This window comes from Leptosomus discolor, chromosome 5, assembly GCF_034619465.1.
Source record: "Leptosomus discolor isolate bLepDis1 chromosome 5, bLepDis1.hap2, whole genome shotgun sequence".
NCBI classification, from domain to species: domain Eukaryota; kingdom Metazoa; phylum Chordata; class Aves; order Leptosomiformes; family Leptosomidae; genus Leptosomus; species Leptosomus discolor.
Window position 1 is genome coordinate 74,269,938 of NC_141395.1, and position 18,089 is coordinate 74,288,026.

Genomic DNA, 18,089 nt, shown 5'->3' on the forward strand with positions numbered 1-18,089 from the left:
AGGAAAGATGTGAATTCCTGCACGGAAGAAGCTTTGAAAATACCAGCATCCAAGTCCCTGTGGTCTGAGTTTTGCGGTAAGAGACTGGTCCAAAGAGTCAGTGCTAAGAAATGTGTATCTCAGAAACCATAAACTCGGGAGCCATAAACTATGTTACAGAATCACAGAATAACAGGTTGGAAGGACCTTCAAGGATCATCTGGTCCAACCTTTCTTGGGAAAAGCACGGTCTAGACAAGATGGCCCAGCACCCTGTCCAGATGAATCTTAAAAGTGTCCAGTGTCGTGAGAGCACTCAGATTTCACTAATGCTGTTCTTTGCCTAGCTCTCATCAACAGGGAGTAATAAAACCACAATAAAACCACAATGCTACTGACATTTAGTTAAGTTTTTTTTTTTCTGTTACATTGGAGATTTTTGTCCTCCCAAGGAGACTTAAAGAATCTCTAGTCAGCAGTTTCTCTGCTTTTCCTCTTTAGTGGTGTGTGGGAGTGTGTGTGGTTTTTTTTTCTTTTATCCTCCTGAGAACAAGTAGGCAGGAGGATATTAAGCTTATGTACATAAAGGCACCTGTTGCTTCTCCCAACACTGCTGTTAAGCCTTATTTTTTTTATACAGACTTTATCCTTTAAGCCTGATTTTTATACAGACTTTATCCTTTGTCAGGTTGCCGTGTGGAATCATGGACTGTAGACTTGGTGATGGGAGAAAGAAGGAAAAATCACAAGTACCTGTCTTTTGTTAGCCTATTGTAAATTAAAACTCAAGAAACTGCTAATCTAAATTAATTTTGATAGCCAAATGAATACATAGGCAGAGATGTGTGGATTTCTAAATGCCAGGACTGAATTTTTTTTCATGAGTTCATCCCTAAACGTAGACACAGGCTTTGCGTTCACAAATCTGTCCGAGCACTGGAAGCTTGACGTGTTTGAGTCCTATCTTCCTTGCTTTCAGCTACGTAGGCATCTCCATTTCCCTCCCAGTGATCACAATCTGGTCTTTCCCTGAAAAAATACTCAACTGTGTTCACTGTACTGCATTTCTTTATGAACCATGTTGCTGGAGCAGCGTATCCCATGTGCTTGGATTCAAAAGCTCGTGATCTCCAAGACTGGACCTTTCTGGGTTTGGTCCAGTAATGCTTAGGCCAGGTAACTTCCCTAGTGAAGGTGGGAAATTGAGGTATGGAGCCACATCTAGAAAGAAGGATAAAAAATTTTGTCTGCCTAGGACAAGAAACCCCTACTTCACTGTGTGATAACTGTGAGCTGCCTGGGTGGGCATAAACCATGTGGCTTCTCATTGTGAATGAAGGTGAGCGAGCAGGACTGGCCTGAGGCAGCAAGGAGCAGAAGAGGGCTTGACTGCACCGTTTGGAACCGTGGCCTGCAGCGTCATGGAGGCCCTGTGGGGATGTGTGACTATGACAGCCCGGAGGAGAGCTCAGCCTCACGTCCCAGAAGCAGTGAGGAAGCTATGGAAGAGCAGAGGCCTGGAGATGCCACCAGCTCTGTCTCACTCCACACCATGGAGGCTGTGGGACACCGTCTGTGTCAGCAGCGTTGGCACTCTGAGCACGCTCTTGGCTGGCCATCTCTTTGCTGTTGTTATTAGCATATTTATTGCCAGGGTTACCTGCTGCTGTTGAAAAGAGTGTGGTTAATTTGAGAAACTCACTTTCTCTTTGTTACTGCTGGATAACTTCATTAGTTACAGTTAGGCAGCTGAAATTCCCGATCCATGATTTATTTATACAGTCCTCAAAGCTCTTAAAGGAATTTAAGCATGGCACCCAATAGAAGAAATTGAGAAATGAATTTTGTAGAGAGACATTCTCTGGTGCCTTTTGCGAGATGGAGCTGATGAACTGTTACATCTTTATTTCTCTTTATTACCGATGAACACCACTGATTGCGCATCAGAGTTGAATATGGGAATGGAGTGGTCAGAGAAAGAAATGAAAGAAGGAGAAAGGCAGAGAGAATTTAACAGAATTTGGGGTTATAGTCTAAGGAAAAAAAAACCCACCCAAAGAAACCAGAAAACGAAAGGCATTGAATGAGAAAAGGGGCTAGAAGTTAGGAAGAACGGTTGAACACTTCTGAATGCATGGAGCATGTCCTGCTAATGGTAATTTGAGTGAGAAGCAGGAGATCAGGAACATGATGGGATTTGGGAAGAAAACATGTTTATTGTTGGGCAAGTGATTTTCTTTATTTTTAAAAATAATGTATACTTGAAGATTACGCACCTAGTATAGTTGCTTTTTCAAAGTTCAAGCCCTAGTCCCGTGAGAAATTATATTAATTAGTAAGAAATTTTTCTGTAAGCAGTTCAGAAACTGAAATGGATAGATCATATTCCGAATTACATATTTTTAGTCTGGTCTTCATGCTGCTTTTTTTTCTTTTCTTAAATGTTATGTCTTAATGGGGAGCCTGCAATGCTACATTCTGGTATTTCTTCACAGTTATTGCAGTCAGTATCTGCAGAGTCTCAGGAGCAAACTGCCTGTAGCTAAGTACTGGCATTTCATCTTGTATTAAATATTGAGATCTACTTAGTGTCATTTTTACTATACTAAGGGAATTTAGAAAAGACCTGAAAATGCAACGTATGTGAGCCTTTCTTACAAAGTATGATTTGTTAATTTAATTATGGAAAATGCTGATAATAAATATTTCAAAAATTTATGTTCCAGTTTGGAAAAAATTTGTGCACAAAATCTTGCTTTACTATCCGAAACACAAAATGCAGTATGAGTGGTGATGTGATACTGTAAGAAGAAATATTATAAAACAGAAACTTCTGGTTCTTCCAGTAGCAAGATAGGCATAGGGATAAAATTGAAGTTGTTGCTGTTGCTATTAAAATTGCTTAGGAATAAAGAAATAAAGAAACCGATCTGCAAAGCAAGATAGGTGATGTAAGAATTAAACCCAGAAGCTCCTGACCTGAACTGTTTCCAACTTTGTAAATTTTACAAACCAAAAAATTTAGATGCTTGAAAGTATTTTTCAGTAATGAGGAGGAAAGTATATGAATGTTTTATTGATTGTTTACTTATGAACAATATGTCACTATAAATTTGAGTTTCCTGACTACTACCTCACCTACTATGTATATCGTTCTCGTCGGTTGTTGATCACATCTCATGTTTCTATTAAGTAATTATTCCTGTTTTCTTAAAAGAAAATGACTCTTTTAATGTTTTTCATTTCTTGAAGGATTTTTTCCTAAAAAAGCCAATCTAATTATGAGAGTTGCTAATATTAAATGAAGCTAATAAGGAATGTTTATTTTCCTTTACATAGAACATACTCTTAATCTAAGCCAATTTTTTGAGCTAAAATAGTGTTTGCTACATATAACTTTGAACACTATTTTGGGGTAAAGCTTCTTGACTCTGGTAGTCAGTCAACCCCCTTACTTGAGAACAAGCATACACAAAGGATTGAGCACAGTATTTAAATTCCCAGCATAAGAAATCCCCTTCATCACTGCTCTTCCTCCCTTTATATGTTTCTTGTGTCATTAGCTGTTTTGGGGAGATCTGTTCTCATTTAGTAATGTTCTAGCTTCTGCATAAGTAGCAAGATTCTGTGGAATTAGATGGAAATTCTCTTTAGATTTTACTCTCTGCTTCTCGGTGGGAAGTACTGTAGTAGTGGTTCAGTAGAAATAATTGATCTGAGTTGTAGACTTAATTGTTTGAATTGGCAATTACAAATCAGTAGATGAAAGATATTACTGTTCAGACAGTAACTATTGAGGAATTGGCAGAAAGGTTCTAACTGTGGTCATTTAGGAAACTTTAATGCCAAGTGTTTTGCTTTTCATTAGTGGCATAGTGTTATTCAAATAGCAGTTTCTTTCGAATTTTGCTTTTCATTCTGTTATATTGGTGAAAATAGGAAGGATTTCCGTGACCAGACTGGAGAGAATTAATTTTTTTTTTTAAAAAAAAGAACAACAAACAACCTGGTACCTGCTTTATGCAGAAAATATGTTTGAGGACAAAATGAATGGGAGAAATGGAAATGCTAATTTATTGATAGTTTATCTGTAAAATACTTCTTGTCTATATAGTAGGTGGTATTAATGTCTGGTACTGTTGGTTAAGAGTCTGGAACTTGCATTCAAACCCACTTTTGTTTCCTTTTCTTCATCAGTAGAAGAAGGACCAATGAAGTAGTAAAAAATTTATCAAGCCAAAGTCATCATATAGGTTAAACAATTTATCTATATTTTTACTATCGAGTTTCCAGACTGCAGCTCTGTTTAAAAATAAGAATCCCCCCCCACCATAGTCCATAGATACTCTGAATTCCAGATGTGTTCAGTTGATAATAGGCATCTTTGCCTGCCTGGAGACGCTGATGTACTTCATCCTTCCTTCCCTTTCTTTTTTATGGATCATCTGCAGGCAAAATTATGTTTGTAGTGACACCCTGCTGTTTCTTCTTTGTCTGCGGTGATGCAGTGTGGAGATATCTAATAAATTCTATAGGTACTTCTAAAGATGAATAGAATCTGCAGCTCAGTCTGTTACTTGCGTAGGTTTGACAAGGTCACTAGAGTAAGTATACAACATTATTTAAATCAGGGGCTGTAGCATTTGGACCATTCTTCTTTGCAGGTGCTGTGGTAGAGAGTGGTAAATTGTTTTAAATTGGACCTTTGTAAGTTTATGAAAGTGTAGGAGTTTTTTTCTATCCTAGAGATACAAAATCACTTTCGTATTGTATGTGGAGATGCGGAGTCCTTTCCAAGGGATGTGTGCATAGAGGGCTTTAAAGGAGATTGATTTTTTTTTTTTTTTTCACATTCTGTTCATATTATATGAATCTTTAGCAATAAATCTTTCTCTGATCACCTGAAGGCTCCTGAAAAAATTGTTTCCTTCAATCAACACCCCCCCCTCCCCCCCTCCCCAGATAGACCTGCAGTCCTGATGTGGAGTCTGCCTGATGTTTTATCTTTGTGCGTGTATGTGTGTTCCTAGGAACCCTGCAAATTACCACAGCCAGAGAAAGAATATAGTTTTGGGTGTTCTGTGGTTCTTGGAGGTATTAAAAATCTCTTGTGTCCTCAGTGTTGTCCCCAGTTAGATCTTACATTTTGGGTGAGAAGAGATGTACTCCTGTTGTCTTGATTACTAGAAGACCATTAGGTTTTCTTTTTCATGTTCTCTAACATGGGGTATGGGGCACATGCAGGGTCATCAAGCTTTAGTTGATAAATTCTTCACTACAACAGGGACCAAGATTATGATGATGCCTTTAAACTCTCCTGCTCATCAATGGCACATAATGGTTGTGGGTTTTGACTTCTTTAGATTTTTTTTTTTTCCTTGAGGTTGTTCATTTGATATAGGACGTTATGAAGGCTTTTGCATCTGGAATGATAACGCTCTGTGACCTTTCAAACTAACTTCTATTACATGTTTACCTGTAATTATACAAGACTGACCTTGATAAAGCAGCTTTGTGCTGTGTCCCTGTGTAGAATGAGCCATGGATCTGAATCCCAGTCACTTTCCCAAGCAGGATACTGGGATCTGAACCACAGTAGCTTTCCCAAGCAGGATACTGTGGGTATTACAGCAGTAATACAGAACATACATAGCTAGAGTTTTACAGATTTCCTAACTGAAACTGAAGTCCATTCTCACAGTGCGATGTAAGTAGTGTCAGAGCCCTGCTCTTAGGGAGTCTGTCTCTGATTTTTATTAAATGGTCCAGCTGGTTAACTATAATGAAGTATGTTTTGAATGGGTTTGTGCTTTTTTATTTTTGTATTTAATGTTGATTAGCTCTCCTGAAATAACATAACCTTGAGTTCATTAACTGCAGGTTAGGAATTGACATAAACAGAGTAGATGAGTATGTCCAGAATGCCCAGTGAAGGTTTTTATTTGTGTTATAAGGTTACTCTCATGAATATTAGTGAAACTAAATTAGGAATTGGAGATAGCCCACTTTACTTACAAGCAAGCTGGGAATAGGCAAAGCATTTAAGTGTTCACATGCAGCAAGACATTAAACTCTTGATTTTGTTATTCTTTAAATCACTAGATTTTGGTTATTTTCAGAAATTGTTTGTATCCATGTTTCTCTACCTTCAGCCAGACTTTGAAATGAAATGGTGTCAAACATAAATGGTTTTCTGTAAGTTAGAAAATCCTTAAAGTTTATGAAAAAAAAAACCAACCAGGTTTCATAATTTTTTTTTTTTAAACCTTCAATTGGGAGGGAGAGTACTTCTAATTGTCTGAGGATTGATGACATCTGATAAATAGAATTGGTTTCCTGATAAGTTGTTGACTTGAGGTTTGGGTTTTTCAGTTGGTTTTTTTTTGTGTTTTTTTTTTTTTTTTTTTTTTTGGGGGGGGGGTGGGGTGGGGTTTTTTAGTAAAGAATGAGCTGAAAGCCAATCAAAGAGGAGATAGGCATTGTTTCTAAATCTCTTTAAGAAACAGCTGTCCTTCTAGACATAGACTTCAGCATAATATGGTAATGTCTGTGTTAGGGTAGAGGTCTGTCACTACCTCTGATGTTGCTGTGGGATGTGGCAATAGCAGCTGCCTGGGATCCAGAATAAGAGCTGAGAAAAAAATTCCAGTGACACTTCACAAATTCTTGCCTTGCTTCTGACAAATTGTATCAGGACCATAATGAAAGAAGAGGTGGTATATAGTCTCTTTGGATGAATCAAAGGTTTGTTCTGAGCTTGAACACAGATGATAACATGGGGACGGGTATGAACACCATGCTGTTCATTAAGGAAAAAGACACAAAGCCTGAAATTTTGTAAGAGAAGTAAAGGCTCAGTACTATTGAGTAAGTGCATAAGACTAATGCTAGAGATTCATCCTCATTTTTAATATTTGCTAACCAATCATGTTCTATAAAATGAACATCAAAGAAGAAGGTTCATACTCTAGATCTAGTCAAGTGTCATTTTAATCTATTAGTTAACGGAGATGAGCATATGCTTACGGTGACTTGTTGAGAGACCACATACTTTTAATTTTTCATGATCTTTTTCTGTCCGCACTCAAAACCGTTAAAGGTTTTCCTTTTGATTATGAAGGTAATGAAGTGGTGAATATTTTTCAAGAGTATGAAAGAGCATAGCATTTAATAAGCCTTAAACTCCTCTAAGCAAAAATAAGCTCTTCTTTTTTTCTATGTTAAATGTGATATGGAGAGGAGTTATGTAAAGGGAAGTCCAGCTGACTTTGTTCTGTACTCTTTAAAGTTTTTGAAAGGATTAGGAAAAAAGGCAACTCTTTACACAAGATGCAGTTATTTGTTAGATTGCTGTTTTTCTTGAGATAATAGAATGGATGAGATAGGAAAGCAAATTCTTGAGGGCCTAGAAACTTTGTTGGTAAATCACTTCTATGGTCTAATTTAATTGAACTTGTGAAATGCACAGTAATGAAACATAGCTAATAGGTAATTTACTTTTATTTCTCTAGACACTGGAAGCCATCTTGAATTTTAAGTACTCTGGTGGACCAGGACACGTTGAAGGATATTACCGGAACCTGTCACTAGGCCTTCATGTAGAAGTAGAGCCATCTGTTTTCTTCACGCGTGTTAGTACCCTTCCAGCAACAAGGTAAGCCTTGTTTTAACTCTTATATATTTGACTCATTGTCTCTATTATGTGGGATATAACTTAAAGACCATGCTGGAAACTTTCAATATCATCAGCAACGTACAAGTAAAGAGTTAAGTGAACAAATTTTCAAAATTCCTCATCTCGTAGTTTAGCTGCGGACTATGATTAAAGCAATCCATATGCATTGGACAATTTCTGAGGATTGAACAGTTTTTCATGATGATTTATTTTACCAGGGACAGGATATCCCCTGTTTATTGTAAAGTTTGACTTCTTTCTATATTTCTTGGCTGTTGTGATGTGTTGTGCATTACATTGTTTTGTGTTTGTCTAACAGAATCTTGCCCCAAATGCATGTGTAAATGACTGTCTTTGGATGTGAGGAGTAAATTATAATAATTCTTTCCTTCGGTGCTTTCTTTCTCTTATAAGCCACAGAATAGTTTCACATATTGTAGTGAGTTTTAAAACACATGGCAACACGTGATGGTGGTCAAATGCTGTAATGATGGAAATCTGATTGCCTAAAATTCAGTCACTGAGTGCAATCAGTTTTAATAATAATTTTTTTTGCCAAAGTTGTCTTTATTTGCTACTAAATACACAGTTCCTATTCCGTATGTTTTTATTAATTTTACATTGCTTTACATACTGCTGAAGCAAAGCAGCTTTTGCAAAAATGAATGCTGTAAGTTAATTATTTTACCGATCCTTAATCAACATTTTTTTGTTAATGTAAGTTCACTTATGCTGGTAGTTAAGTCCTCTACAATCTTTAAATATTTGGGATAGATTCAGACTCCGGCAGCTGCAGAGGTGGCCTTTGAATAGCTTTTGTTCAAAAGCTAAATAAAGGAGCTTGGGTTTGTTGGGAAGAAAGGTGACTGAGAATGGACTTTGTTTCAGTGTGTAAGTGCTTCTGAAGTATAATTATCAAGGAGGAGAAAATAACCCTTTTAGAGGAAGGGTGAAGTTAGGGCAAGAAAAATATTGTTATAAATCGGACAGGAATGTGCTTTTGTTAACACCCCCCTCCCCCCCACCTTGTAATAATCAGCTACCAGCTATCAAGTAGCAGAATTATTGACAAGAAAGACAGTGTGCAACAGTTGGAGCAAGCATTTTGTTTTTTTTAAATTCTGAAATTATTTCAGTGCAATTATGTAATACTGTTACTAATAATTGAGTGAACTTAATTGATCCAGGAGATTCCTGCTGGTCCTAATACCTTTTTCATGCAGACTGCAGAAATAAACCCCAAAGACAGGCAAGAAGGGAATATAAGTCTAGGAGATATTGGGGGCATTTTTCATTTTCAAAGGGAAGAAAGGAGTCACCAGTTTCATGCCATTACAAAAATGTCAAAGGATGGATGGACAGCAAGATAGCTTGCAAAACATGAAGTGTTTCTTCTGTTCCTGTGAACGAAAGCAGTAAAGCCTTAAGAAAAGTTTGGGGCTTGAACTTGGAGAAACATGAAGAAAAGTGGACAAGTTGGAGAAAGTTTAGAGCAAGGAGTGGTGAAATGTGACTTATGCTAAGGCATAAGTTTAAAGAAACTCTTGATCTTGCTGAAGCAAAAGAGAAGACTGACAGGGGACTCAAGGTTTTGATTACAGAAGTGGCACTGCCAGGGAGATAGGTGTCTGTTTTTTGCAGCAGGTAATACAGTGAATAATGACCTTTGCATATAGCAAGGGAATTTCAGATGAGGCAAAGGTAACGAAGCACTGAAATAGTTTTTGTAAAAAACGTTTAAAAATGAGACAAACAAGAGTTTTTTTAATTGGTAGATTATGTCCAGCTTTTACAAAAGAGACCTAAAACTGTATGACTTTATTGGTAACCGAGTTTGTCAAGCATTTTGCTGCTTGAAAGTGTAGCATAATGGACATAATTTTATTCTTTTAGGAACTGCTCTAGTGAAGTAAATGTAATGCTACTTGCAAAGTCAGAACATAGTATCCGGAATGGCTGTTCGCAAAATTCCAGGAACCTTAATGATGTTCAGAGTTTCTTTGCTGCAATGGCACATTCTTAGGCCTTTGTAAGGTTTTTAAGATTTAGTAAGTGATCTCTCTTTATCAACTTGGCAGTACCACAACAACTTCTTTAAACAGTTTTCAAGAACTTGTACAGGTAAAATTCATTGTACAGGTAAATTCATTGTACAGGTAAAAATACTCCATTTGCATTTATTATATGCATATACAGTCCTCTTCATTCCGTGTCAAAAGGTTCTTTGTGCTCTGCCTATGTATACTTTTAAATGTGTAGCACAGCTGCTCTTCAGTTCACTGCAATCTCTTTCCTGTAGTCAGAGAGTAGCTTGGGTGTGAAGCTATGAACCTTCTGCAAAAGCTTCAAATGATGCTTTTATTTGAAACTCTCTTGTTGGTAAGCTGGCTTTTTTGCTAAGTCTCCCCAGCTGTGTTTTGTGTAAGACAAGGTTATCCTACTCCTGCCTTGTCAATCTGTTCTCAGGAGTTTACTGTGGCAAGTATTTAATCCTGAAATCTTTAAAAATAGATTGGGGTGCTAATTCAAAGGTAGAATTTCTTCATTGTTCAGCTGCTATATATAGTGACTCCAATTCAGCCAAGGGCTTCAGCTCGTATTATACACGTTTGCTTCATTCTTCGCCTGTTCATCATACTGATCAGCATTTAAGTCAATGAAAACTTTAAGTGATTTGCTGATTGGAAATGTAGTTAAAGATGTGACTGCTTTTAATCAGGGTGCCTAAAAGCTGTACTGTGTTGGGGGAAAAGTACTGTAATATTAAAATTTCTTTCAGAAATGTTTTATTGCAAGACCTCCCAAGAGGCTATTCAAATCATCTTGGTTACTTTAGGTATATATCGTCTGCTAAGTCATAAATGTATTTCAGTTTTAGGTGCTTATTATCTCTTGCTGTTTGTTCCATGCTATTGGCTGTAGTGATCAGTAACACCATTCCTTGACTTTCCTGTGTTGATTCTCCATCAGAAGTCATGTGTCATTCAATATTATCTTTTAGAGTGAAAAATAGCAGAAATATGTCATCTTCCAATCTGCTAAGGATAAATATTTATCATTAAATGAAACAAAGTTTGTTTTTTGACTATTGATTGTCTCTACCAATATCTGAGACTCAATGACAGCAAATTATAAGTCAAATTTTATAGTCTTACTTGCTCTGTTAAAATCTTGAATCTGATTTCCTCTTGATTTACAGATGAGATTTCATTGCTTAAATTTTATCTGAGGTGCTAAGCTATTTTTAGTCATCATGAGAAAGTGTATTTCATAATTTACCTTCTCGGCTGTCATTTCAGAATGACAGTTATCATTGCTAACATTTTTTTGGATCCAATTTTCTTTTCCTCTTTTAACTTTTTGTTGTTTTTATTTTACCTCAACAAAAGTAAGAAACAGTATCTTACTAGCTGCTGGGCTTAAAAAGTCAAAGCAAAATAAAGAACTTGGAACATTGATTCTTCCCTTAGGCCTTTACTACGAAAACCCCAACAAACCAAACAAAAAAAAAACTGAGGAAAAGTGTTGATGAAATCACTTTTTTCCCCCCCTCCCCCCATCAATTGTAACATAAAGATTATGGTTTATGACAAAGTCTTCCAAACTTAATTGGTATTTCTTTTATTTAGCTGCTTGAGCAGATATGCATGGGAAATATCACTGAAACAACTGGGGACTTCGGTTTTTTGGTTTTTTTTTTTTTTTTCCTAAATATTTAACCAAAGTTATGTCTTCCACTCATGCATGGGTTTCTGCTTTATAGGAAGACGTTTCATAAACTTGCATCTTCATTATGTCTTAAGATGCATTTAATCATGATGAGCGGTTCCTTTAATCTTTATCTGTGCTGCTCTGTAGAGGCATCCGTGTTTAGCTTGATTCAGCCCTTAACGTGCTGCAGTGCTTAATCTGTTGCTTAATTCTGATTCAGGTATCAGCTCTCCTGTCAGAAAAGATGATGTTCTGTCAGTAAACGGCCATAATCTGCTCCGACGTTTTTTGTGGTGTATATCAACCTATGCTCACTCAGCTGCCTGCATCTAAAAAGACTGGCAGAACAACCTTGTGCTGGAAAATTGTTTGCCTCTGATCATGTTACTTGAAATCCTTGATTCTTCTTGTTTGTGCTTGCCAGGAAATGATTGTCCCATGATCCATAAACAAGAATGTAGGTGTTTAAAGCAGTCAGGTTACAGGGTATAAGAGGTAATGAGTTAATGTTGAAAGTTTTCCCAGTCTGTCCTACAGGTCACTGATCTGCAAATCACTGAAGTCTTAAAGGGTATCAGGAATCTACTTGCTTGACTGTTTACCATAAAATGCAGATTAATGCATATAATAAAACTGTATTCATTGTCTTCTGTAATCAGACACATCATGTTAATTGATTCCTTAGCAGTTCTTAGCCCCCAAACTACTGGGGTGATTTCAGGCCTCAAAACAGTTCAGCTACCAGCAGATTATTAGACTGCTGACAGAGATCTGATGAGCTGATCCTAGACTGCCAGTGGAGATCTGATGCTAACGGTTCAGTGTACGGGAAATGTTCATGTGATATACCTCTTTATTTTGACATACTGTTAGCTCTAAGAAAGTCTGCTGTTGAAGCTTGTGCTATCTAGATTGTCTTGAAATATCTCCTTTATGTGTGTTGATTCTCTCAAAGACATTATCTGCCAGTATGGGCAGGCACCGAGTGTCCTTCCTAATTGTCTTTGTTGTGGAGCAAGCAGAGAGCATGAAAAAATGCCAGAAAAAACAGTGCTTCACTCTGAACATTTGGTAAGAATTCAAGTAAGGTGTGCTTTGAGTGCTGTTAGGTGCGTGTTGGTCTCGTTGTGTCCTTTGCTGTTATGCCATCAGTATGAAAGTGTCTTAAATAAGAGCTATCTACAAAGGTCTGAAAATTTTGGTCTTGCTTATTACAAAGGTGGTGAGATGATCTGAATTTGTAGATGAAGTCAATCCACAGAGCAACTGGGATGCTGCCTTCTTTTGGGGAAAGTTTGGAAGGTAGATATGTAAGAACATTGTTACCTGTAAATTCTACAAATTCATGATGATGAACATGGTAAATTTTTAAATTTTTTTGAGGCAGTGGAGTTTTCTCCTATCTTAAAACCACCATAAAGCTGATGAGACATCAGCTGCAGATCAGTTTTGTCAAGTTCTGTTCTTGTAATTGAGTCAGAGAAAAAAAAAAGGAACTGCAGCAGGTCTGACACCGTTAAATAGAAAGTGCCAGTTCATCTATCTGTAGGTTCAAGTTAATTTTCCTTTGTGCCATTAATGTATATTGTTTAATGAACTGTTTTTGTTTTGTAAAGAAGGCATCAGTTCATAATAAAGCCTGCAGCATGCTCCCTAGTCTTAAGACCTTTAATTGTTTCATACTTAAAGTTAGGATCCAGTTGTTCCAACTTGGAGACTGAAAAAGAACAATCTTGACTACGTTGAGGGTTCTCAGGAGATCATCATGAAATGCATAACACTTTTTGTTGCGCAATTAAAAAGTTCTGTTATGTTTTCTGAAACACTTCTTGGTTTTATGTAGCCAAATTTTTAAATTAAATGCTCACATTTGCTACATTCAGAATGAGAATCAACTACCTACGGACAGGCAGCTGTTCCTAGTCTTCTGTTTCTCATTATTTCGGTGTTCAAATGTCATAGATCTTTGAAGCGTGGAGAAAAACTCTTTTGATTGGGTTCTTGAAGAGCTATCTGTTTAGTTTGGAGGAAGGCTAAGATATGACCTGTTCAAAATGGATGTTTCTGCATGGAGAAAAGACTTAGTATTAAATTCACTGTTTTGTTACAGAAAAACAGTAATAATAAAAGCCAGTCAAAGTGGAAACCAGGCAAATTCAGCTACAAATAAAGCTCTCACTTTGATAAATTAGATTGATAAACTGTTAAAAAAATCTGTCAAACAATGGATTCAATAACCATTTTTTTTTCATGTTCTCAGCACCTGCTATCTTTTTAGAATATACTCTTTATTTATACAGACACCATTGAGCTCAATAGAGATTCTACCGACTGGGAACCCGTGACACGTGGGAGGTTACATCCAATAGTTGCATCATCTTGCTAACCTTAAACTCTGCTAATGGTATAATGTTGCAGTGGGTTCAGGGAAGAGCAGCAAAAAGCAGCTTACAGATTAAGAGAATTGATTTTTGAGATCAAAATGTTAAATATGTATGGTTTGGCACATGAAGACATGAGAACATAAATCTGCAAATATTTATAGATGTGCTGGGAATATTTAGCATAATTGAAAAGGTTTACAACTGAGAGAAGTCAGATGAGGACAGTTCTTGGAATATGTGAAAAGACCTTTTAACAGTAAAATCAGTAATCTAACTTAATCATCTAAAGTTAGTATTCAAAGTTTCAGCTTTAGAGAATTTAATAAAAAATCAGTTAAAGAAACCTGATTAGAAACAAAATAACACCACAAAGATGCTCTAGATTGTTGTTTTCATAGGATGGTTTAGGTTGGAAGGGACCTTAAAGATCACCTAGTTCCACCCCCCTGCCGTGGGCAGGGACACCTTCCACCGGAGCAGGTTGCTCAAAGCCCCATCCAGCCTGGCCTTGAACACTGCCAGGGAGGGGGCAGCCACAGCATCTCTGGGCAACCTGTGCCAGTGCCTCACCACCCTCACAGTGAAGAATTTCTTCCCAATATCTAATCTAAATCTCCTCTCTTTCAGTTTGAAACCATTAGCACTCATCCTATCACTACACTCCCTGATAAAAAGTCCCTCCCCATCTTTCCTGTAGTCCCCCTTTTACTACTGGAAGGCTGCTCTAAGGTCTCCCCAGAGCCTTCTCTTCTCCAGGCTGAACAACCCCAACTGTCTCAGCCTGCCCTCATAGGGGAGGTGCTCTAGCCCCCTGGTCATCTTTATGACCCTCTTCTAGACCCACTCCAACAGCTCCATGTCCTTCTTGTGCTGGGGCCCCAGAGCTAGACACAGCACTGCAGGTGGGGTCTCACCAGAGCAGAGTACGGGGGAGAATGACCACCCTTGACCTCCTGGCCACACTTCTTTTGATGCAGCCCAGGATGCAATTGGCTTTCAAGGCTGTGAGCACACACTGCTGGCTCATACTCAATTTTTCATCCCCCAGCACCAAGTCCTTCTCCACAGGGCTGCTTTCCATCGACCCATTGCCCGGCCTGTATTTGTGCTTGGGATTGCCCTGACCCAGGTGCAAAACCTTGCACTTGGCCTTGTTGAACTTCATGAGGTTTGCACAGGCCCACCTCCCCAGCCTGTCCAGGACCCTCTGGATGGCCTCCCTTCCCTCCAGCGTGTCAGCCACACCACACGGCTTAGTGTCATCAGCAAACTTGCTGAGGGTGCACTCGATCCCACTGTCCATGTCAACGACAAAGGTGTTAACCAGCAATATTGCTGTGTTGCTCTTTGTGTTTGTTGGTGGGTTTTGGAGAATAGGGTTGTCACCTGGCACACCATTGCCTGTTGTTGTTGCCAGTTTTTCACTTTCTGATGTCTCACTTTGGGTAGGTATGTTTTAAAGAAAACAGAAAAAAAGCAGGGAAAACATGGATGTGATAACACTCCATGATTTCAGTTGATGGGAAAGTGAGCTGAGTCAGCATGTAGATAACTTGCCAGCCCCCCCTGAGTGTTTCTTGTTTAAACTGACTTTAAAACTCGTCTAGAAACAGAACTGCAGTAAGATTATTCACTGCAGTGAGCTGTCATTAGAGCATGGCAGCTGCATCTGGTTTTTAATGCTGTGTTAAATGTTACTGAAGAACATCCTCTGCTGTCATTTCAGAGTGGATTGGAATAGTAATCGCAGTACCTCTGAAAGAAATTTCTAGATCACAGTGTAACTGTCTCTTGCCTTAAGTTCCTGTGGCCCCAGTTTTGTGACTATTCTTGGAATCGTAACTGGCATTGTAAGATTTTAAAAATACAGCATGATTCATCATGTCACTAACTTTTGGTTGTGTTATATCCTAAATTCTGCAGTATATCATAATAGAAATTAGTTTATAGCATAAATCTTCAGGATACTGTTGAATTAACTCAATTTTCAGTAAAAAAATTAAGAATTTTTATTTTTATTGTTTGAAGTATTGACTTAAATTTGCATGTTATTCTGAGACCTTCAGATTATAAAGCAGTCAACTGAAAATGTTTCATTATAATTCTAGTTTTTCCCTGTGCAACCTTCTGATGTATAGACTGTTGTGTTACTTGTAAAAAATCTTGAACATGAAATTTATGGTAGATTATTTCTAAAAGAAATGTCATGGATAAATAAGGAAGATCATTGAAATGGAAAATGTTTGCATGTTGTGATTTTTAGTATTCCACTTAGTCTCTGAAACCATTTGTTTGACCCAGACTTACTTCCTTTCCATTAGCAGTGGAAATGACAGATGGAAAGAAGAGTAAAACACTTTCAAGAACTTTTGTTCTTTATCCTAGCGTCTATATACAGTCCAGTACAGCTTTAATCCATCTTCATTTATTTTGGACTTTTAACATAATGCAATAATTTGTATATCATTCCATTCAGAAGAGACAAATGTTTTGTTAGCAGTGTCCACTGTATTTTTCGGGATAATTTTATATTTTATTTCCTAGGGAAATGAAATTTTTATGATCAGTTTAGCTGTTTCCCCCTCTCCCCTACGTACATTTTGACTAATTTCAGCCAGCTTCAGGGAAGGGTTATATTCCTGCAGGTTGCTAACTGGACAGAGAAGAGATATCCTAATTTATGTCCCAGTGAGGAAAGGCAGAAGCAGGGGCTTAGCAGTTGCCTGCTCTGTTCCCTGTGCCAGCTGGCGTGGATGGGCGTGGAGCCAGCCAAAACCATTGCACTGCCCACTGTGGTTGATGGACAGGTGAGAAGCTGTGGGTAGTTTGGGGGTGTATGATGAGGAGGTAGGAGTGTGGATATATGGTAGTTGAGATTTTTGTAGTACAATGATGTGTATGTGTCTTGTATCTTCCAGAATAATCCATACAGAGTGGATTATTTTGGTTTTGCAGAAATGGGAAACTCTGTACTGATTCATATTGTTTTCTTAAATGCTTGTAAGTCTGTAAGTATATGGAATAAAACTAGGTGATGGTTTGATTTTGAATGTGTTAATATGTGATGATACCATGCTATCTCAATAGATAAAAAACCAGAAAACTAAACCACACAAACACAAACTGACTTATTTCAGATGTGTTTGACCCAAACTTTAAAACGGAGCTAGTAACAACAAAATGACCCAAAACCTTTAAAAAGGCTGGGAAGCCACTGATGACCCTGCACATTGTGTGAAATGTTGGGGTTCTTCTGCCTTCTCTGGGGCGAATGGTAACTAACATCTACTTAACTAGACTTAGAAGACTCAAAATCCACTCAAAGTGGATTTTTTTTCCCTCCAGTAACTCACCCTGTACTTCCCAACCCACTAAATATTTAGCATAAACTATTATATGGCAGTGGATAGTTTGGAAGAGGAAGAAGAAATTGTGTAAATGTGGGATAGTCTTTTCCAGTGCCAGGAATCAGTGGCTTGTGACTGGTATTTCTCAGCCAAAAATTTCAGTAGGCCATTATGGTATATTATTTGATCATATTTGGATACATTTATTATTTTAAGTGTTTTATAAGCTTACACACACTTAAAAAAAATTAATTTCTGTAGTATGGAGGCCAGGGTTAATGGTCTAAGATTTACTCAATTGCCTTAAAATCCTTAAAACAAAAAGATGTTCGAAATTCTCTGGTAATGAGCTTAGAGTAAGCAACAGATTGCTGACTGGACTTAAAGGAACTCCAGTATGATTTTGCTGAACTACTACATTATCACACTTGCGTGAAAATGATTTGCTTCTCAAATCTCATTTACTGACACTTTGAGATATGGTCTTTAATTCCTGTCTCGCAAAGGATGGCCTTCTGTAAGTTCACCTGTAGTGAAAATTGATTTAAATAGTTAATTTGGCTTTCTTGCTAATTCTTTCTTTTCCTGGAACTTTCTCTCTTGCCTAGATCATAACTCAGCATGATCAGTTCTACACAGTCCTACTGATGTAGCATGTTAAAAAAAAAAAATTCTGTTAGTTTTCATATCTTTAGCAAATTTCTCTTTAGCAACTTGAGGGTTTCTCTTTTTCCTTTTAAACTTTATTATGGTGTTACATCTAATTTTCCAGAGCTTATGCTTTGTCTTGGTTTCCTTACTTGGATACAACTTCCAGTATTGGAAGCGTGCTTTTTTAATTAAAATATTTTTGTAACTTTTAATTGTGTTTTGTTTATCATTGCTGTGATAGTGTCTTTGATACTGTCCTGTACTTACTCTGAATGTCTAATGCCATCTTCTTCTACAGTCTTAATGTTACCTTCCATCTTTTTATACCCTTGCCTTATTCTT

General features: G+C 37.5%; 1 protein-coding gene across 2 annotated transcripts in view; it reads left to right on the forward strand.

Moving 5' to 3' along the window:
- The window catches only part of TRAPPC9 (trafficking protein particle complex subunit 9), a 502,283-nt gene that overhangs the window by 172,378 nt on the left and 311,816 nt on the right, over nucleotides 1-18,089 (forward strand). For both annotated transcript variants that reach the window (XM_086465055.1, XM_086465056.1), the window contains one exon: nucleotides 7,491-7,633. In XM_086465055.1, the coding sequence (XP_086321181.1) occupies nucleotides 7,491-7,633 (143 nt within the window). The remainder of the gene's footprint in view (nucleotides 1-7,490; nucleotides 7,634-18,089) is intronic.